The 20,864-nt window shown below is 37.3% G+C and overlaps 3 protein-coding genes across 4 annotated transcripts; 1 reads left to right on the top strand and 2 right to left on the bottom strand.

Annotated features, from left to right (window-relative positions):
- Positions 1 to 465: 465 nt before the first annotated feature.
- emg1 (EMG1 N1-specific pseudouridine methyltransferase) lies at positions 466 to 4,040 on the bottom strand. The gene is made up of 5 exons (XM_034145733.1): positions 3,853 to 4,040; positions 3,621 to 3,722; positions 2,614 to 2,755; positions 1,691 to 1,899; positions 466 to 861 (listed from the first exon to the last, which is right to left on the bottom strand). The coding sequence occupies exons 1-5, from the start codon at positions 4,000 to 4,002 to the stop codon at positions 748 to 750; spliced, it is 717 nt and encodes a 238-aa protein (XP_034001624.1). The 5' UTR covers positions 4,003 to 4,040; the 3' UTR covers positions 466 to 747.
- Positions 4,041 to 8,437: 4,397 nt separating this feature from the next.
- Positions 8,438 to 13,578, bottom strand: LOC117494768 (fucolectin-4-like). 2 transcript variants are annotated; one of them, XM_034145727.1, is made up of 6 exons: positions 13,473 to 13,578; positions 12,283 to 12,358; positions 11,012 to 11,297; positions 10,048 to 10,196; positions 9,169 to 9,454; positions 8,438 to 8,670 (listed from the first exon to the last, which is right to left on the bottom strand). In XM_034145727.1, exons 2-6 carry the CDS (start codon positions 12,344 to 12,346, stop codon positions 8,517 to 8,519), a joined length of 939 nt encoding a protein of 312 aa, XP_034001618.1. In that variant the 5' UTR covers positions 12,347 to 12,358; positions 13,473 to 13,578; the 3' UTR covers positions 8,438 to 8,516. The 2 variants fall into 2 exon arrangements, with proteins under 2 accessions (XP_034001618.1, XP_034001619.1); XM_034145728.1 differs by lacking the exon at positions 13,473 to 13,578 and adding an exon at positions 13,355 to 13,374.
- A 2,762-nt stretch (positions 13,579 to 16,340) lies between these two features.
- On the top strand, positions 16,341 to 20,539 carry LOC117494776 (probable C-mannosyltransferase DPY19L1). The gene is made up of 3 exons (XM_034145736.1): positions 16,341 to 16,392; positions 18,728 to 18,853; positions 19,577 to 20,539. The coding sequence occupies exons 1-3, from the start codon at positions 16,367 to 16,369 to the stop codon at positions 19,737 to 19,739; spliced, it is 315 nt and encodes a 104-aa protein (XP_034001627.1). The 5' UTR covers positions 16,341 to 16,366; the 3' UTR covers positions 19,740 to 20,539.
- Positions 20,540 to 20,864: the final 325 nt, after the last annotated feature.

The raw sequence follows: 20,864 nt of genomic DNA, 5'->3' as shown, positions 1-20,864 counted from the left end.
CACTTTATACAAACAACCTGAAGCTCGGTTCCATGCATTGATCTCCTTTCATTTAAAATGAAGTGTTTATCTGTATGTACATTATTGTTGTCCCTGTTCTGATGTATTTTATGAGTCTTCTGCATTAGGACACTAATCGAATATCAAAATATTTTGATGATGGAATAATCATGAAAAGGAGAAAATGCAGTAATGTTCTTCTCGCTGTGCTATATCATGTTAAATTAAATGCCTTGGATTTTTGGACTGACAAAAGTAAATACAAAGAGATCTTTGTCTTTTAAAAAACTACAATTTGCAATTTTACTGTTTTTAAACAAAACTAGTAATTGATTAATCGAGAAAAGAATTGACAGATGAGATTATAATGAAAATAACAGCTCCATGTTCTCAAAGTTATCAACGTCCCTTATGATGTCTGAATCTTTTGTGTATGTCTCGCTCTATATGAAAGAAAACCACTCATGTAGTCAAATATTTTAATGTAACTGTATTGATAGATTATCCAAACCTCAGTAATTATTGACAGTATAAAAAACATCATACTTCTACATGAAAAGGGAACACTGAGTACAGAAACCTATGTAAATTACATATGGTGGTCATACATCTCTACACCTGCAGAGTGTAAGGGTATTCATGTCGGTGGTCCACGCAGCATCACTGGGGAAACGGACATCACATCCATTTATAGTCCAGTCAAAAAAGTCTCTGTGAGGGGAACCCCAGCAGTTTATTGAGTGTTTGTCACAGGATGCCCCACACCTCCTCGAAGGCAGAGCACATCTTAGCACAGGTCAGCGCTGCGGAGAGCGGGTAGTTACTGATGGACACAGTCTTCTCCGCGTAGTCCACATTCACCTAACGACAGAGAGAGAGATCAGTAACGCAGATATTTGATGCATAAAGGGATAGGTCTGGATTTTTGGAGGTGGCGTTGCATGACGTGCTTTTCCACAGTCAGTTAATCCGTACGTACGTTTGGGGAAACAAGGAGTAAGTTCCTCACAGAAGCTATCCATTGCTGTGGCCCATCAAAACTAAGATTAGCCAGAACAATTTAGCCTTGCAGAAAAGGTGGCTGATGGTCGACTGCTCGATCTGTACGGACTAACTGATCGAGGTAGCGTTACACCAGAAACTTCCATGTTCTGATAAGTAAAATTATAGTTTGTTGTCAATGGAGTCTGGTGGCTTTGAAGAGAATAAAGATAACAGCCTTTAACGTCCTGTTTAAAGTGCAAAGTAGGCTGTTTAAAATATTCAAAATGTAGCGTACACCTAACCTGATAGTCATGCTTTTAGGTGGCTTAGATGCATTCTGCTGCTGCCCTGTTATACAGCAGTACGTTGCTTTGTGCTATTATCTGTTTCACCAAACTGGGGGCATGCTGATCTCCATTTACTGAAGTAATAAACTGATTATGGATAAGTAACTCATTCCAACCCAGCTTCAAAACATCCAATCTACCCATTTAATCAGAATCAGAATACCTTTATTAGTCTCACAGAGGGGAAATGTACGTTGTTACAGCTGAAAAAGAGCCAAAGACAGCTTAATGTTACGTAGAAGCATGCATTTTTTTTTAACGTTATAATATAATACAAAAATAGAATAAAATAAAAAGTTACACAAATTACAAAATACACATCCATGAAGCAGTGAATCCTCCACCGTGCTAACTCTTACCGCTCCGTGTGCGAACGCTCCGATCACCACAGCAGCCGGCCCCTCTGGCACCAGAGTCCGGGGACAGATGGCCTCCTCTCCGGCAGAGAAGGAGGTGGAGATACGAGGGCAGCCGGGAGGAAGGTGGTCCGACACCGGGTTCTTAATCATCCTCAGGAGCCTCTGGGGGCCGTCAGCAGCCCGGACGCTCAGCTTGTGGAGCAGCTGGACTGAGAGACAAGAGGAGGGGAAGAGATTGAGACATGAAGACATCAAATAAGGTGGATAAGACGGACTGTTCATTGATTTCCAGAGGTGGGAAGTAGTGGAGTACAAATACTTCGTTACTGTTCTTAAGTACATTTTTCTGGTATCAGTACTTTACTCCACTACTTATTTTTCTGACGACTTTTGACTTCTTACATTTTGAACACAAAAACCTGTACTTTCTACTTCTTACATTTTCCAAACAGGCTGGTTCCTTTAGTTTGAATGTGTGTTTGGTGGCGTGATCATTATTATTTAGAGTCATTGCGTGCCTATTGATTTGAACACGATCCGTGTATCCATCATTTCCTGGTCTTCTCTAAAGAAGAGGGACCAATGAAAACGTTGTCATGTTGCCGTTGTTCAGCATGGAAACATTCATTAGCTAACAATGACATTATTGTTCTATTAATATAAAGGGAGGTCAGGTACTCTTTAAAACAGCTGGTAGTTATGGGTACTTTTTACTGAAGTACATTTCAAAGCCCTCTTTACTTTTACTTGAGTAAAGAACTTTAGTCAGTACTTCTACTTTTACTAGAGTATTTTTAAACACGAGTATCTGTACTTCTACTTTTTGGGTAATATTTACATATTAGATATATTTATGTATGTATGTATGTCTGTAAAAGGTTATGGTGAAAACAGTGTGTATTTATACAGAGAAAGCTACTTACCCATGAGGCCACAGAAGCGAGTGAAGGTCCTGGGGATGCGGGTCTGTGGGTTGATCTCTATCAAGGCGTTCTTCTCTGTGTGGATGTAAACCTGCAGCAGACCCGCCCTGTTCAGAGGACTGTCCATCAACATGAGCAGGGACTGGGACAAGGACACAAGAGACATTCAGTTATTAAAAAAACAACTCTACAACAGATATCACACATACGGTATAATAGCCAGATTCATGGTTTCCGCAGCTTGAATTAAAAAAAGAACATCACAGCTACGACTATTATTTTTCAACTTTTATTCAGTAAGAAACTAAAACCAAATCCCATAAACTTCTGAAACTATTGGACAAATACTGAGAGTAAAATTGGACTTCTACCACTACTAAATATTGCTTCAAAGAGCTGATATGGATTGAAAACAGACAATTGTATTATATTGAAACTATACTATATTGGTGCATCTCTCTCTGTATGACTTTGACTGTTTTTAAATAGTTTTTTGTCATTGGCTTATCATTCTTATCTTGTCTTTTGAAGTACTTGGTAACTTAGTTTTAGTGCTATATAAAATACAATTCATTATCAATGTTATAGTCATCTTAAGCAGCTTTATATAGAAGCATCAGCTTACACTTTTTTAGTAGAATAGGCCATGATTGAACACATCAATCATACATTACATTACATTACATGTTACTTGTTAGACGCTTTTATCCAAAGCGACATACATACTCAATACTGTGGGCAATCCCCACAGGAGCAATTTGGGGTGAAGTGTCTTGCCCAGGGACACAACGACATGCTGACTGCAGTGGGGTTTGAACCTGTGCTCCCCTGATCCGAACACCAACGCACAACCCACTGTACCACACGCCTCCCTACATAACTACATTCTAGTATTCATAAGGGGAGTCAGTGATACAACAATACAAAGTTCAAAGGAAAGGTTATCTGACTGTAGGTCACACAGACACAAGTGGAGAATACAGATGTTCAGTGTAATGAGTGCTTACCTGGTGTGTGATGTCTGGCCGGATATGTCCTGGATTTCTTCCACTTTTGACAATGATATTTTTGTGTTGGTCACAGTTTAGCAGCTCAAAGGTTTTTCCAACCTGGGAGAAAAAACAAAACAGGTTTTCATTATAGCAGTGAGCCTCAGTTTAAAGGTATATGATGTCACTTCCACTTGTAGCAGGTCTGATCACAACACACACACACTCACACACACCAACACACACACACCTTCACTGTCTCTAACGACGCTCCCTCCAGGATGACCACCAGCCTCCTGTCCGCCATGCGGTCGTGCAAACTGCGGAGATGTTTGGCTGGTTTTGGCTCATATTCGTCCAAATGTTCCAGACCACGCTTCTTCTCGTTAGGAGCCGCCATGATGCCGTGTTCAGAATGTCGCGCGATATGTGCGTCACGACTCACGGCAGGAGTGCGCGTTCACGAGTGGGTGCAAAATACACATTTCGGATTCACATGCAACACTTTCTACGTAGAAAAGTAATTTATTTTGTAATAACTCATTCGACAAATAAATTAGCTTTTTAATATTTGTGTTGTGCAATTTTGTGTACATACATTTAAATTGACCAAAAGAAAACCAACATTTCCAAATTATTTCTAATGGATATTTAATTATATTACACTTATCATGTCTAGGTAAGAACATCGAAAAGTTGAAAATACATTGAAAAATATCTGATTATTGCTGTTAATTAATTGTTATGCTATGTCCCCAAAATGTGTCTATTTTTTCCTCTTTTGTATTTTAATTGGATGTTAAAAGATTGCAGAACCCCTATAACATGTTGTATGTCCTTCTGTCATTACTGTAATTCCCTGTCACTTTGTTGAGTTGTGTTTCTTGTTCTTTTGAATGTCTGTATGGCGTTGCTTTGGTCGGGACCCCCTTGAAAACTAGGTGGTGCATGATCTCAAGGGGTTTATCCTAATAAATACATTTCAAACATTTGACTTATCAATAAAAGTGAACTAAACTACCGTTTTTATCCAGTACTGGTGGTTCTTATGAGACATCTAGCACTGTAGTATTTAGTTACAGTGAAAAGGAAAAGAAAGACAAACAAAAAACACACCTACATTTTTTTGAATACGTATTTTAGGTTATACCTTTATCACTTCCCTTGTTTGGTTTATTTAATTGAAAGAAACGACATAAAACTATACTAAAGTATCTTTAAAATAAAATACAAAATAATAAATACAATAATAATAAATTAATATTAATTAAAATGACAACAATTATAATAAAAAATAAATTAATAAATTAATAAACAAAATTAATACTTTTTTAAATTAATACTTAAAATAATAAAATAATAATAATGTAAAAATAATAATTATACAAATACAAAAAATACAATAAAAATTACAATAAAGAAAACAAATATTTATTGTAGCTTTATTACATATTTAGTTCTATAAAAATACAATAACATTTGATCTTTTGCATTAAAATGTGTCAATTCAATGTCAGTTCAATTCTTGCTGAAGATTGTTCCAAGCAAGTGGAGCTGCGCACATAAAAGCTGTCTTACCTAAGACAGTCCTTGCTCTTGGCACATCTAACAATACTACATCATGCGATCTCAGACAATAGCTGCTTGCTATTGCTTGTTTAATGATAATAAACAAACATTTGCATAAAGCATATTTGTCCACTCATATGTTGATACGAGTATTAAAAACTTGAAAAATATTCCTCTAAGGTACATTTAGAACAGATAAAAAATGTGCGATTAATTTGCGATTAACAATGGACATCATGCGATTAATAGCGATTAAATATTTTAATCTACTGACAGCCCTAGTAAATATACAAAGAATAGACACTGAACATGTATTGCGTGTGCCAGGTGTGATCCATGTGGGCACATAAGAGCGGGAAATGTGTCAAATATTTCTGTGTGTGTATGTGTGTTTGTGTCAGGTGTGATTCACATGGGGGGATGGGCACATAAGGGGGGGGGGACACATCTAGAGTATGTGTGTGCATGCGTGTGGGTGTATGTGTGTGTGTGTGTGTGTGTGTGTGTGTGTGTGTGTTTTATCTGATCCGGATGGTTACTAATTCCTTTTCTTTATGGCGGTCATTTTTGACCGGGAACACCATGGGTGTTACAAAGTTGACTAAATCATCTAAAATTCAATGAAAGTGGTGATCAGCAATTGTATATGTTCAAATGTCTACTGTGAAGGATATCATGAAGCCTTAATGCAATCGAATGTAAAACAAAAAAGTTATGATTGATGAAAGTAGTAAATCCGTCAGATTTGACCCGAAGACAACAAGAGGGTTAAACGATGAAGGAAAAAACACTTTCAACCAAAGGATACTAAAGATACGCCACATTGCTAGATTCAGAAATAAATACAGTAATTGATATATATTATTCAGAAATGGGCCATTACGCTTAAATAGTCATTTTACTTTTGCACCTTTACTGAAGCACGATTTAAAATGCAGCACTTTAACTGGTAACAAAGTGACTTCACAATTGACTTGCACCTCTGTACTGCTTTACTTTGCATTTAGTTGTTCTCCAACTTGTGCACCGTATCAATGCTTTATTGTGCTCCTCGCAGGGAGAGAACCAAGCTGGTGTACTCCATGTACAGCCGCATGTCTGCAGACACAGTGAAGGGGAACCTGGTGACGCTGGGGGTGGACTTCTTCGTCCTGGAGGATTCCTGGTGCACCCCGGAGAACCAGGTACCTCCACACCACCAGAGCCCTCTCACAGGAAGGGGGACTTTTCAACCTGTTTTCTGTCATATTTTATTTTATAATATGATAACACTGTATTGCAAGATAAAGTCTGGAATCTTTCCTGCAACATCAACAAAGAATAAGATTTAAGGAAAGTGTTCAGAGACTCAACAAACATTACAATCACAGAAGATAATATTTCAGAAACAGGTTTATTACCAGGTAGGTTACACATATGAGGAATCTGACTTGGTGTCATGGTGCATAAAAACAAGAATTAAAAACAGAGGAAGAGAACTAGAAAAATATTTAGAATAATACAAAATATATAGTCAAATATAATATAACAGTATTTACACTGCATTTGATCTGGGGTTAAACTTTATTTTGCACTAAAGAGGAAATATTATGCAAATGTTCAGGTTCATAGTTCTATCTCCTCTAATGTGGCACAAAAACCTTTATATCACACTACAGAAGAGGGGAACCCCCTACAAGCATAATAGGGCCTCTTTAACTGGTGCTGGAAAGAGTGTTTCTGTATGGTTAAATCATGGCACCCTCTGTTCTGTATTTGATGGTACTGTAACTACTCATGTGTGCATTTTAGGACATGGTTATGTATATATATCATATATAATCATTTAAAAAATCTAAATTGACTTGAATTGCAGGACAAATAGTGTGTCATTCTCATTAACCTTGTCTTCCTTTCTCTTTGCTCAGGCCCGGGTGCAGCATGCCAGAGATCTGGGACATTGAGGATTCCCAAAACGTTGGTAAAGTTCCCCTTTGCACCCACATGTCCAGAAGCTCACGACCCCACTTCACCACAGTCTTCTCCAACGACATCTACAAAGTTCTTAAAGTCTCCAAAGATCTCAGATAACACCGTGAGATGGACTAGTTCAGCACCTGTTGATCTTTCACTAGGTTTTGATCAGTCACTGACATTGCTGCTTTTTACTCGAAGCCCAACAGTTCCCCCTCTTTGCGGTGCTTTGATTCACTGAGCGGTTGGACATTTCGCCCTGACTTCTCAGTATCTGTGGACTGTTGCCATCTTTACTGCTGCATTGTTTTCATACAGCAATGTTTCTATTACGCCAAAAGGTTTCCTAGCTTTTTATTGTTCCCTTGGTTCTGTCATATAGAATCTTTACTTTCAGAAACTGTGTTTTCAAAGACATGCTGTTCATACATCAGTATTATTTCTTAATGTTAGGAATTTATTTTCTTTGACTTTTTTGTCTGGCAGGCCCAATCATTGATGTCCACATACTGTGAAGCAATACAATTTGCAAACTTGACAAAATTATTTTTATAATGTATTTGTGTGTAAGTATTTTAATGCAAAAGTTGTTGAAATGTTTCTTTAGAGGCCAGCAGTGTTTAAAGAGTTTTTGGAAAATGATGTTCCCATGTTTGGAAGCTTTGAAATACAATTTCTACTGCATATCATTCAGCTTTCAGGAGGCAAACTTTCATTCCTAATCCAGTTATAAAATGACAGAAAGAGTTGTGTTTTTTATGGCAAAACAAGTAGACTGCCTCTAACTGTGCCCTGTCAGAACAACAAAAAATACCCACATTTGTTGTGAAATACAACTGTACGGCCTTAAAAAGGTTATCTTTCTTTCTTATTGTATTTTTTGCCAAAGGAAGTCTTGTTATTAATGCTTTCTACAGAAAAACACATAAACGGCTCAGGCATACAGAGGAAACTGGTCTTTGTTTGGGCCTCCAGACATACATTAGTTGTTTGAATTTTAATATTGTCTGTGGCAATTCACTTATCAAGATACCACTCACTTGATGGGGATTGATCTTCTGATCTAACTTTGGGTAAGAAAGCTTTCAGATGTGTTTTATAATATTTGTCTATTTTATCTGTATTTAAAAAAATAAAAAACTTGCCTTCAGAACCATTGCTTTCAATGGTTTTAAATGATTGATTTATGATTGTTTTCTTATGACATAAGACAAGCACATTCGCAGAAGGTGTACAAGTCCTGTGTAAAAGCAAAAGTCAAGGCAGACTTTTGTTGCAATCTCCACCAGTAAATCTTGACGTCATGCAAACAATTACATTTAAGATGCACATTTTATTTTGGATGCTTTGTGTACACATTACAGCATCTTTGCAAATCCATTACATTGAATGCTAATCCAGTGCAGAGCCAAACACCTCCACCTCACAGAGGATCAGGTACTCCTGTCTGCCAGGGATACCTATGTAAACATAGCGGCCGTCCATCCCGTTGGGAACCTCGAACTCAGTAGTTTGACCTGCCGCGATGCTGTCGATTACAGCAAACCTGTAGAAGAAGCAGAAATCACTACATTAACCTCAGGAAGGGTTTACTGAAGTAATAGGCTTTTCATTTTAAGTTCAACATGCACTCAAAGCGTCATTAGGTTTCTACGCTTTATTTTGTTAGAATGTTGGTTGCAGATCTTTTAATTAGGGCTTGATAATGAACAATATTTATATTTCAGTAATGTTTAAATAAATGTTTTCAAATCATGTCACAGAATCACAATTGACGACCCTCGATCAGGCCTTTCATTTGGCGACCTTGGTATTTGTCCATTTCTGTGATCAGATCAGAACACATTGCAGGAATCATTCATGAATGAAGGGTATTCCCGCTCCAATCCTATTTCTTGGCAATGTAAGGAGTTTTAATCCAAAATGTCACCAGGTAAACTTGAGAGAGAAAAACTGAATAATTGTTCCTCAAACGTGTTCCAACAAAATACCAATTTAGTGACTTTTTAATATTAGTATTGTTATAGGACATGCTGTAAGTTACCTGGGATTGTCAGCACCATTGTTTACAAGAGAATCTCCAATGCGGATCTCGGCTCCATCGAGTAGTTGGGGGGCTTCATTTCGGTTGGTTATCTTAACAGAAAACACTTTGTGTGTTTTGAGCAGAGCCAGCCTCCACCAGGGGTTCAATTCATGGGCTGTGTGACTGCAGGAACCGTCAGCCGAAGACGACGTGGGGGACCGATTCCCATCAATGGCCTTATATGCATCGGCAGCCTGATACACTGATGACTGTGTGGCTTTTCCTTGAATGGCCAGGTTCTCTTCTGCAACAAAAAAACAAAACAAAGATTTAGGTTAAATCAATAACATGTATGACTCCTGATGCAGATTGTTTTTTATTATACTGTTTCACCATGACTCTCAAAAGATTTGATTTAATTTGCCATCAGGATGAAGGACATAAAAGGGATAACCCCACCATATATAAACAAATAACTACCATATTGTTATTTGTTATTGGAACATAGGAATTAAAGTAAAGTACATTAAACTGTAGTCTATAATATATTGAGTCTATAGTTAAAGTTATATAGAACTACAACTGCACTAAGTAACTAACTAACTAACTAAATGTGTCATTCAGTTTTGGAAAATTAAACTTGAAATAAAATAAGACCTGTTTTAGTAATCATAAGTGACATGAAAGGCTGGTACATCCTTTCTCTTTTTCATATTAATGGGACCATATTTTACAACTTGAACATCATGCTGGATTGAAGAAGACTTGAAACTAACAATTGAGATCATAAACTAATGGGTACACTCTTTCCAGCGGTAATACATCAAGTGAGTTGCAGGAAAAAAATGTTATAGACTTTTCATCACACATTATTTATGTAAGATCCCAAACCCTCACCAGTTGGGGCATGGTACCCGTAGACTTCCACCTCACAGAGGGTAAGGACCTTTCCATTACCCGGTATACGCACAGTCACATAGCGTCCCTCCACACGATTAGTGAAAGTCATAGTGGTCAATGCCTCTACTGTAGAAATTGTACCAACCCTAAAAAAAAGAGAACAAAAGTGAGAAAGAAAGAAGAACATGAATGACATGTTATACCCCTAAGGCTTCAACAGTTAGATAAAAGGTAACTGGTAATTTCATCATAGACTTCTATACAATCTGACTCCTTTTTGCAATCAGGGGGGCACCCACTGCGAGATATGAAAGACGATGCAAGTTTAACGCACTTCAGCATTGCCTCTATTTTTGATAAGCAAATAAGTAAAATGACATGGTTGAAACATTTAGGAACAGTTTCTATGAGAATCTACTGGCAGAGGTGGGTAGTACATTTACAGTTTTGAGGTACTTGTACTTAACTTGAGTATTTCCATTTCATTCTACTTTCTACTCCTATTCCTCTACATTTAAATACGGAAACAATGTAATGTTATTCCAGTACATTCATTAAACAGCTTTAGCTACTTTTAACTAAATGTATCTCTAACAATTAAACTAGGGGACGAACTCTTTAAGTCACAAAACAGTCAAATCATATAAATACAATTAAACTTGTAAAATGCTTCTTAATGCATGAATATATCTAGAAATGTCACATACATATGTACATTTAATCATTAAGTACATTTTGCTGATAATACTTTTGTACTTTTTGAAACATTTTGAATGCAGGAATTTTCCTTGTATTGAAATATTTTGAAACTAGGGTATCTGTACTTTTACTCAAGTAAAGAAATCTTAATACACCTCTGTCTACTGGTGGTGCGCAATTAACAGGGAGAGGAGAAGATAAACAAAATGCTCAGACAGTTGCACAAAACAAATGAATAAAATGTGTGCAGGAAATGTCTTACACTGGGTTTGATACACCATTGTCGACTAAAGAGTTGCCGATGTGGACCTGTGCCCCCTGAAGCCATTCTGAACAGCAGTCTCCTCTGTTGGAGATGATGACGGAAGTGACGATGTAGGGCTCCAGCAGGTCCACTCTCCACCAGGGGTTGCTTTCTGCATCAGTGTGTGTGCACGATCCAGAAAGGAACTTATTGTCACGGTTTCCATCAATAGCGCCGATGGCAGATCCAAATATGTTCTCTAAACGGTTTGACTGGGTCGCTTTTCCACGCAACGCCACGTTTTCTAGAAAAGAGACAGTTCGATATATAATTATAATACACACATTGGAAAATGGTTTAAGCTACATTAGTATTCCAACAGATAACTGGTCCTGAATATTCAACGCACAACAACTAAAGAAAATAGAAAAAACACAAACTACAAACAGAGACATGCTGCACGTTTCTCAGAAAGTAAATGATGACTTGATGTTAGATCTGTGAACGGTGATCATTAAAAACTATTCCATTGTGAGTTGGGTTACGCTTTCTGAATTTGCGTTTTTCGTGTTGCCAACTTGATGAAGATGTTTATCAGTGTTTTAATGTTTATGCAGTGTTTTATTTCCAAACGCTGAACACGTGCTGATGAATTGGAGATTGAATGTGTTTTCTGTATTTGTTTGTGTCGCTTTGCTGGGATTTCTTACATGGCGATGTGTTCACAGTTACATTCAAACAGTATTACCACAATAACAATAACTAGTTATTGGAGCAGCAAAACATACAGTATCTAATGTGAGCAGTGAGATTACAATATTTCATGCATTACATAACTCTTTTTTTTGGAGCTAAAGCTATAATCTAGACCAGTGGTTCCCAACCAGGGGTTGTCAAAGTTTACGAAAGATAAGCAAGGTCGAGTCTCTCTTTAAAAGCTCTAGTCTCAACAAAAGATGTTGAAACTGCTAGAATAAGTGTAAAGGTCAAGATTAAATGCATTTGTATTAAGGGTGACTTATCAACTAGGGAGCAGTTTGGTTAAATACGATTAGTAAAGGGTTTAACAAGAAACAATGTATGTGCATCATCACAGATGAGTGAGGGGGCTCTTATAGAATGGAGACCAGCTCAAGGGGTAAACGAGACAAAAAAGGTTGGGAACCACTGATCTAGACAATTAAACTTAATTTGTATAAACCTGCTTTTCTTGCTAATGGACAGCCTTACATTCACTTCCCTGTTATGTTTTATAGGGAAAACGTCTTATATAAACGATTCATACTCACGATAAGTGGAGGCAGAGCACGTCTCCATGAGGAGCATGAGAAGGAAAACACTGAGTTTCATCATTCTGGATGAGACCTAGGATAGTCATTAAAATAATATATTTAACATAAAACACATTTCTTTGTTATTTCTGAAAGCCATAATTTAAGAAATGAAAATCAGATCTAAGTGTATTGAAATAAATGATTTTTCGTAACCTGTCTGCAAGATACAAAACATCCCTGACACACCGGGGACACATATTTATGTATGAAAGACATCAGAAAGTGCATTTTGCACGATAGGTCCCATAAAAGGAGGATAGTGCAACACACAATCAGGTGACAGGTCAAAATGCATCAGAGTTCATTGAGAAAGTGCAGCAGAGAGAGGAGTTTGCTTCCTAAAAGGCTAAATTGTATTTTTTTTTTCAAAGACTTCCACTGAGCAGGCATCCCTGATGTCTCTAGGTATTTTGTTCCATAGCTTTGGGGCATAATTAACGAAAGCTGCATCACCAAACGTCTTTTTGCGGCTGTTTCTGGGAACCTCTAACAAACCAGCAGCAGAGGAACGCAGTGTTCTTGACGGCTTGTGGCTGACAAGGGAGTTAGCAATATAGCTAGGTCCTTGCCCATTAAGGGCCTTATATGTCAGGAGGGGGACCTTCAAATCAATCCTAAAGTAAACAGGAATCCAGTAAAGAGCAGCTAAAACTGGACTAATGTGTTCTCTCTTCTTAGTTCTGGTTATCCGCAGAGCTGCAGAGTTTTGGATGAGCTGAAGTCTGTCAGTCGTTTTTTCGGGAGGTCACTGAAAAGTGCATTACATTACTTGTGACCTCCGGTTTGATCCCAGGAGTAAATCTCCCCAGATTATTAACCAGAATTTCTGTTTTTGCTTTTACTAATTGTTTAATACAGTTTTGGGTGTAAACATTTTTCACAGTTCTAGCTTTTCAAATGTGAAAATTTGTTTGGATTTAGATTTCTTTTTATATATCATACTTAAAAACATTTACTTAAGTATCATTCTCAATGCAGTATTTTCCTTGCAATGGAGTAATTTACATTGCAGTATCAGTACTTTTACCTAAGTAAAGGAGCCGAATATTTCTTCCACCGCTGCAAAACATTAATATTATTACAAAATGTTTGAAACATACAAGATTTTTAAATAAAATAGTAGGAATGAGAATTGAAATGCTTACCCTGATTCCCTGTGAGAATAGAGGTTTTGTCCCAACAAAATAACTCTGAGTCGAAGTTACTTGATCTCAGAACTTCAAGAAGTGTCTGTAGATAATAGCCCTTAAAGCTGAGCTATTTGTATGATATCTTCCCCCAAAGTCAATCAATAATCATGATCAGCATCCAATCACTTAATACCATGTAGTATACTCCCAGGCACATGAACCCAGTTCCAGTCAGCAGATCAAGGTTCCAGTAGTCATCTAAGGACACACTGATGAAACATTCCCGTAAATTCAGGTTTGCGCAACCATTGCTTTAATCACAGAGAAATAACTGCACTGATCCAACAGTTTCATTCAACTAGGATTTAGTTTATCACATTGATATATATAATATATTATGTATATATTGTCTCATAGGTACAAATGCAAGAGAAATATATGTTTATATGATGCTGTGTGCAGAGGTGGGAAAAGTACTCAGATCTTCTACTTGAGTAAAAGTAGAATTACTCAGATCTTGTACTTAAGTAAAAGCAGAAGTACCAGAGTGTAGGAATACTCAGTTACAGTAAAAGTCCTGCATGCAAAATGTTACTCAAGTAAAAGTAGAAAAAGTATTAGCTTCAAAATATAATGAATGTACTAAAAGTAAAAGTAGTCATTGTGCAGATTGGTCCATTTCAGAATAATATATATGATATGTTTTATAATGATTGATCATCAAAGTGTTCTCAAAGCTGGTAAAGGTGCAGCTAGTTTGAATGACTTTGTATACTGCAGGGTAGCTTGTGAATTTACTCCAGGTGGAACTAAAGTCTGATTTAACACTTGATTATATTTCACATCATTCATCCAAATCTGTAAAATAACTAAAGGTATTAAATAAATGTGGAGGAGTAAGGCAAGGCAAGTTTATTTATATAGCACCTTTCAACACAAGGCAATTCAACGTGCTTTAAAAAAATGAAAGACATTAAATGTGCCAATGTGAAATGCCACTATGAGACAAAACACAAAGTGTTTGACCAAACATTCCCTCTCAAGTCAGAACTGAGGTCAAATAAACAGTCTCAGAGCCCAATATGATCAGTCCACCAGGATCAAAATAATAAAACTAAATATCGTTCCAGGCTAACCAATGAGCACCTGCATGTGTGTATGAGAATGGCCCTGACACCATTTCAGCCCAGATTTAAAATCCTGGCAGGACAAGCTCGAGCTCATTTCTCGCACTGAACAAAACAAAAGTGAGTGAGGGACTTCAATATAAGAGCGACAGAAAGAGAAACTTCAAAACTGTTCAATTGTTATGATGTGTAAAGACTGATATTGTTCTATAATCGGCTGAAACTGTTAAGTCATGATGTGAAACGGTTAACAAAGAAAAAAGGAAACTCAAGCTGCTGCTACACTTTATTTTATTTATCTAAAATCAAGCACTTTTAAGATGCACACATTTTCAAAAGCTATTTTATTTATTTTCTCTATTTTATTTTTAAATGCAGAGGAACATTACACATATCCACAGTACTTTACTTTATATCTGTATAGTTCAATGTTAATTGATAATAAATATTGTTGTTTATGAATTGTACTTTCTTTATTTGATTGGCAGTCAGCTGTTGATTACATGCAGACGTTGATAAAGCTACAGGCTACTTCAATATATATCACACTAATTCATAAAGCAAGATAGACATTTTGATGCTCCGGACCTTTGCATGGGGAGATTTTCTCTAACTGGACCTCGTTGAATTTTTGTTGAATACCCCTGGTATAATATGTAAGCAAGTAGGGCTCTAAACATTCTCAAAATGAAATCAATGTCATTAGGAGATTATTTTAGAAAGAAGTGATTTTTGGTTTTCTTTTGCATTGTGAACTTCTCCAGTTCTTCACTTAATCCAGACGAGAGCCGTACACCTCCACCTCACACAGACTCAGGAACTCCTCCAGTCCTGGGATGACTATGTTGACCCCTTACAATCAAACGCACCGGCACCACCTGCAGGGATACTTGTGATCACAGCACACCTGGCAGAAGAAGCAGAAATGACTTTGTTGAGTTCAATTAAGGTTGGTTTTGTTGCTTTAACAAAGTGCACTGTCGGCCACATTGGGGCAGCAGAACAAACATTGCAAATACAGGACTTTGAAATGATCACCTCACAAGGTTGTTATGGCAAACATGCAAGCAAACATTTGTCTTTTTCATCATCCTTTGGCCACCTGATGAACTCTGTACTGGTCTCCGCGTGATGGAAATATCTTGCTCTCAGCTGCTCCAACGCTCCACTGTGTTCACTGGCTAGTTATTAAGTGTGTGTGTCTGTACTTTGGTGGTGAGCACCTAGCGTACAGTCTGGGATATCTGAGGTTTTTCTTTGTTAAGCAGCCAAAGCAACACTATGATAGCAATAATATTAAACCAACAATTGAAGTCCCACATAAACCAAAAGCAATATACCAAAAGAAGCGTAAAAAGCTGAATGAAACAGTATATGTAGATATACTCTCAACACAAATACAGCTGAGACTGATGAAAATGGCATTTGTGAGGACTCAGCGCATCAAACTATGACCCTACACTACAGTTGCATTAAACCCTGGTGTGTAAGATTAAACAGTAAAAATTCAATGACAACAACATGTTGAGTTTCACATGGGACCAGGGGCGGACTGGGACTGAAAATCACCCCTGGACTCTAACCCAGCCCAGAGCCCACACAAATTGGTAGAGCACGCTCGTGAACTGTCAACAGGAGGGCGGGGGGAGCCCCGCTGCGGCGAAACTGTGGACCTCTGTCGCGGTGCCGGCCGTCAGCGAACCGAGCCAGCCGTCAACGGCCCGCTGACGACCGGCCGTTTTGTGATTCTCCAGAACACACAGATGGCCAGTCCGCCCCTGCATGGGACACAAACCGCAGTCTCTTGGGTAAAACTCCGGTGTTGTTTTTTCCCCCCTTATTCTACGTCACCACCAGCACTTGCTCTGAGCGTCTAATTGGCGAAGTTACTTGAAAACCCAATGTGTCGAGGGTACCTCGAGCATTGGTAGAAGACATGACGAAGCCTTGGTACTTGGTATATACTGGGCTGGAGCAAATTTCACCAAAATACATCTGGGAGTAGTTAAGATATTTCAGTCTGAACAAAGCACTGACCGGCCACTAGAGTGACTGAAAACCAGAAGTACTTGTACTGTACTGTAGCATATTATTTTCGAATCAATCATTTTTCAAATTATGAATTTCAGTTAGTTTGTTTCTCATTTAAATGAACAATAAAGCTAAACAATGTTAAATGTTTGAACAGTTCACAGCCCTCTTTGGTCGTTCCCAACTCTACAGCACTTTACGGCTTTAATTACAGGTTGCTGTCCTGAGTTGTGTGTGTGTGTGTGTGTGTGTGTGTGGGTGTGTGTGTGTGTGTGTGTGTGTGTGTGTGTGTGTGTGTGTGTGTGTGTGTGTGTGTGTGTGTGTGTGTGTGTGTGTGTGTGTGTGTGTGTGTACACGTCAGCCTGTCAGTGTGTGTCTCCTCTCCCTCCTCAGGTCATGGGTTGCTTTTGTCGGGACCCCCTTGAAAACTAGCTGGTGCATGATCTCAAGGGGTTTATCCTAATAAATACATTTCAAACATTTGACTTATCAATAAAAGTGAACTAAACTACCGTTTGTATCCAGTACTGGTGGTTCTTATGAGACATTTAGCACTGTAGTATTTAGTTACAGTGAAAAGGAAAAGAAAGACAAACAAAAAACACACCTACATTTTTTTGAATACGTATTTTAGGTTATACCTTTATCACTTCCCTTGTTTGGTTTATTTAATTGAAAGAAACGACATAAAACTATACTAAAGTATCTTTAAAATAAAATACAAAATAATAAATACAATAATAATAAATTAATATTAATTAAAATGACAACAATTATAATAAAAAATAAATTAATAAATTAATAAACAAAATTAATACTTTTTTAAATGAATACTTAAAATAATAAAATAATAATAATGTAAAAATAATAATTATACAAATACAAAAAATACAATAAAAATTACAATAAAGAAAACAAATATTTATTGTAGCTTTATTACATATTTAGTTCTATAAAAATACAATAACATTTGATCTTTTGCATTAAAATGTGTCAATTCAATGTCAGTTCAATTCTTGCTGAAGATTGTTCCAAGCAAGTGGAGCTGCGCACATAAAAGCTGTCTTACCTAAGACAGTCCTTGCTCTTGGCACATCTAACAATACTACATCATGCGATCTCAGACAATAGCTGCTTGCTATTGCTTGTTTAATGATAATAAACAAACATTTGCATAAAGCATATTTGTCCACTCATATGTTGATACGAGTATTAAAAACTTGAAAAATATTCCTCTAAGGTACATTTAGAACAGATAAAAAATGTGCGATTAATTTGCGATTAACAATGGACATCATGCGATTAATAGCGATTAAATATTTTAATCTACTGACAGCCCTAGTAAATATACAAAGAATAGACACTGAACATGTATTGCGTGTGCCAGGTGTGATCCATGTGGGCACATAAGAGCGGGAAATGTGTCAAATATTTCTGTGTGTGTATGTGTGTTTGTGTCAGGTGTGATTCACATGGGGGGATGGGCACATAAGGGGGGGGGACACATCTAGAGTATGTGTGTGCATGCGTGTGGGTGTATGTGTGTGTGTGTGTGTGTGTGTGTGTGTGTGTTTTATCTGATCCGGATGGTTACTAATTCCTTTTCTTCATGGCGGTCATTTTTGACCGGGAACACCATGGGTGTTACAAAGTTGACTAAATCATCTAAAATTCAATGAAAGTGGTGATCAGCAATTGTGTATGTTCAAATGTCTACTGTGAAGGATATCATAAAGCCTTAATGCAATCGAATGTAAAACAAAAAAGTTATGATTGATGAAAGTAGTAAATCCGTCAGATTTGACCCGAAGACAACAGGAGGGTTAAACGATGAAGGAAAAAACACTTTCAACTAAAGGATACTAAAGATACGCCACATTGCTAGATTCAGAAATAAATACAGTAATTGATATATATTATTCAGAAATGGGCCATTACGCTTAAATAGTCATTTTACTTTTGCACCTTTACTGAAGCACGATTTAAAATGCAGCACTTTAACTGGTAACAAAGTGACTTCACAATTGACTTGCACCTCTGTACTGCTTTACTTTGCATGTAGTTGTTCTCCAACTTGTGCACCGTATCAATGCTTTATTGTGCTCCTCGCAGGGAGAGAACCAAGCTGGTGTACTCCATGTACAGCCGCATGTCTGCAGACACAGTGAAGGGGAACCTGGTGACGCTGGGGGTGGACTTCTTCGTCCTGGAGGATTCCTGGTGCACCCGGAGAACCAGGTACCTCCACACCACCAGAGCCCTCTCACAGGAAGGGGGACTTTTCAACCTGTTTTCTGTCATATTTTATTTTATAATATGATAACACTGTATTGCAAGATAAAGTCTGGAATCTTTCCTGCAACATCAACAAAGAATAAGATTTAAGGAAAGTGTTCAGAGACTCAACAAACATTACAATCACAGAAGATAATATTTCAGAAACAGGTTTATTACCAGGTAGGTTACACATATGAGGAATCTGAATTGGTGTCGTGGTGCATAAAAACAAGAATTAAAAACAGAGGAAGAGAACTAGAAAAATATTTAGAATAATACAAAATATATAGTCAAATATAATATAACAGTATTTACATTGCATTTGATCTGGGGTTAAACTTTATTTTGCACTAAAGAGGAAATATTATGCAAATGTTCAGGTTCATAGTTCTATCTCCTCTAATGTGGCACAAAAACCTATATATCACACTACAGAAGAGGGGAACCCCCTACAAGCATAATAGGGCCTCTTTAACTGGTGCTGGAAAGAGTGTTTCTGTATGGTTAAATCATGGCACCCTCTGTTCTGTATTTGATGGTACTGTAACTACTCATGTGTGCATTTTAGGACATGGTTATGTATATATATCATATATAATCATTTAAAAAATCTAAATTGACTTGAATTTCAGGACAAATAGTGTGTCATTCTCATTAACCTTGTCTTCCTTTCTCTTTGCTCAGGCCCGGGTGCAGCATGCCAGAGATCTGGGACATTGAGGATTCCCAAAACGTTGGTAAAGGTCCCCTTTGCACCCACATGTCCAGAAGCTCACGACCCCACTTCACCACAGTCTTCTCCAACGACATCTACAAAGTTCTTAAAGTCTCCAAAGATCTCAGATAACACCGTGAGATGGACTAGTTCAGCACCTGTTGATCTTTCACTAGGTTTTGATCAGTCACTGACATTGCTGCTTTTTACTCGAAGCCCAACAGTTCCCCCTCTTTGCGGTGCTCTGAGTCACTGAGCGGTTGGACATTTCGCCCTGACTTCTCAGTATCTGTGGACTGTTGCCATCTTTACTGTTGCATTGTTTTCATACAGCAATGTTTCCATTACGCCAAAAGGTTTCCTAGCTTTTTATTGTTCCCTTGGTTCTGTCATATAGAATCTTTACTTTCAGAAACTGTGTTTTCAAAGACATGCTGTTCATACATCAGTATTATTTCTTAATGTTAGGAATTTATTTTCTTTGACTTTTTTGTCTGGCAGGCCCAATCATTGATGTCCACATACTGTGAAGCAATACAATTTGCAAACTTGACAAAATTATTTTTATAATGTATTTGTGTGTAAGTATTTTAATGCAAAAGTTGTTGAAATGTTTCTTTAGAGGCCAGCAGTGTTTAAAGAGTCTTTGGAAAATGATGTTCCCATGTTTGGAAGCTTTGAAATACAATTTTAACTGCATATCATTCAGCTTTCAGGAGGCAAACTTTCATTCCTAATCCAGTTATAAAATGACAGAAAGAGTTGTGTTTTTTATGGCAAAACAAGTAGACTGCCTCTAACTGTGCCCTGTCAGAACAACAAAAAATACCCACATTTGTTGTGAAATACAACTGTACGGCCTTAAAAAGGTTATCTTTCTTTCTTATTGTATTTTTTGCCAAAGGAAGTCTTGTTATTAATGCTTTCTACAGAAAAACACATAAACGGCTCAGGCATACAGAGGAAACTGGTCTTTGTTTGGGCCTCCAGACATACATTAGTTGTTTGAATTTTAATATTGTCTGTGGCAATTCACTTATCAAGATACCACTCACTTGATGGGGATTGATCTTCTGATCTAACTTTGGGTAAGAAAGCTTTCAGATGTGTTTTATAATATTTGTCTATTTTATCTGTATTTAAAAAAATAAAAAACTTGCCTTCAGAACCATTGCTTTCAATGGTTTTAAATGATTGATTTATGATTGTTTTCTTATGACATAAGACAAGCACATTCGCAGAAGGTGTACAAGTCCT

This window comes from Trematomus bernacchii, unplaced genomic scaffold, assembly GCF_902827165.1.
Source record: "Trematomus bernacchii unplaced genomic scaffold, fTreBer1.1, whole genome shotgun sequence".
In the NCBI taxonomy this organism is placed as follows: domain Eukaryota; kingdom Metazoa; phylum Chordata; class Actinopteri; order Perciformes; family Nototheniidae; genus Trematomus; species Trematomus bernacchii.
Note: the sequence above shows the minus strand (reverse complement) of the source record. Positions and strands in the feature narration are given on the sequence as shown.

Bases quoted from the DNA above. Each gene is read 5' to 3' on its own strand.
- LOC117494776 (XM_034145736.1), top strand. From the start codon at position 16,367: ATGGGACACAAACCGCAGTCTCTTGG. The intron at 16,393-18,727 runs GTAAAACTCCGG...TGCTCCTCGCAG, and splicing joins CACAAACCGCAGTCTCTTGG to GGAGAGAACCAAGCTGGTGT. The intron at 18,854-19,576 runs GTACCTCCACAC...CTCTTTGCTCAG, and splicing joins TGGTGCACCCGGAGAACCAG to GCCCGGGTGCAGCATGCCAG.
- LOC117494768 (XM_034145727.1), bottom strand. From the start codon at position 12,346: ATGATGAAACTCAGTGTTTTCCTTCTCATGCTCCTCATGGAGACGTGC. The intron at 10,197-11,011 runs GTAAGACATTTC...TCTTTTTTTTAG, and splicing joins AATGGTGTATCAAACCCAGT to GGTTGGTACAATTTCTACAG. The intron at 8,671-9,168 runs GTAACTTACAGC...CTTCTTCTACAG, and splicing joins AATGGTGCTGACAATCCCAG to GTTTGCTGTAATCGACAGCA.
- emg1 (XM_034145733.1), bottom strand. From the start codon at position 4,002: ATGGCGGCTCCTAACGAGAAGAAGCGTGGTCTGGAACATTTGGACGAA. The intron at 3,723-3,852 runs GTGTGTGTGTGT...TTTTTCTCCCAG, and splicing joins CGTCGTTAGAGACAGTGAAG to GTTGGAAAAACCTTTGAGCT. The intron at 2,756-3,620 runs GTAAGCACTCAT...TCCTTGTCCCAG, and splicing joins GGCCAGACATCACACACCAG to TCCCTGCTCATGTTGATGGA.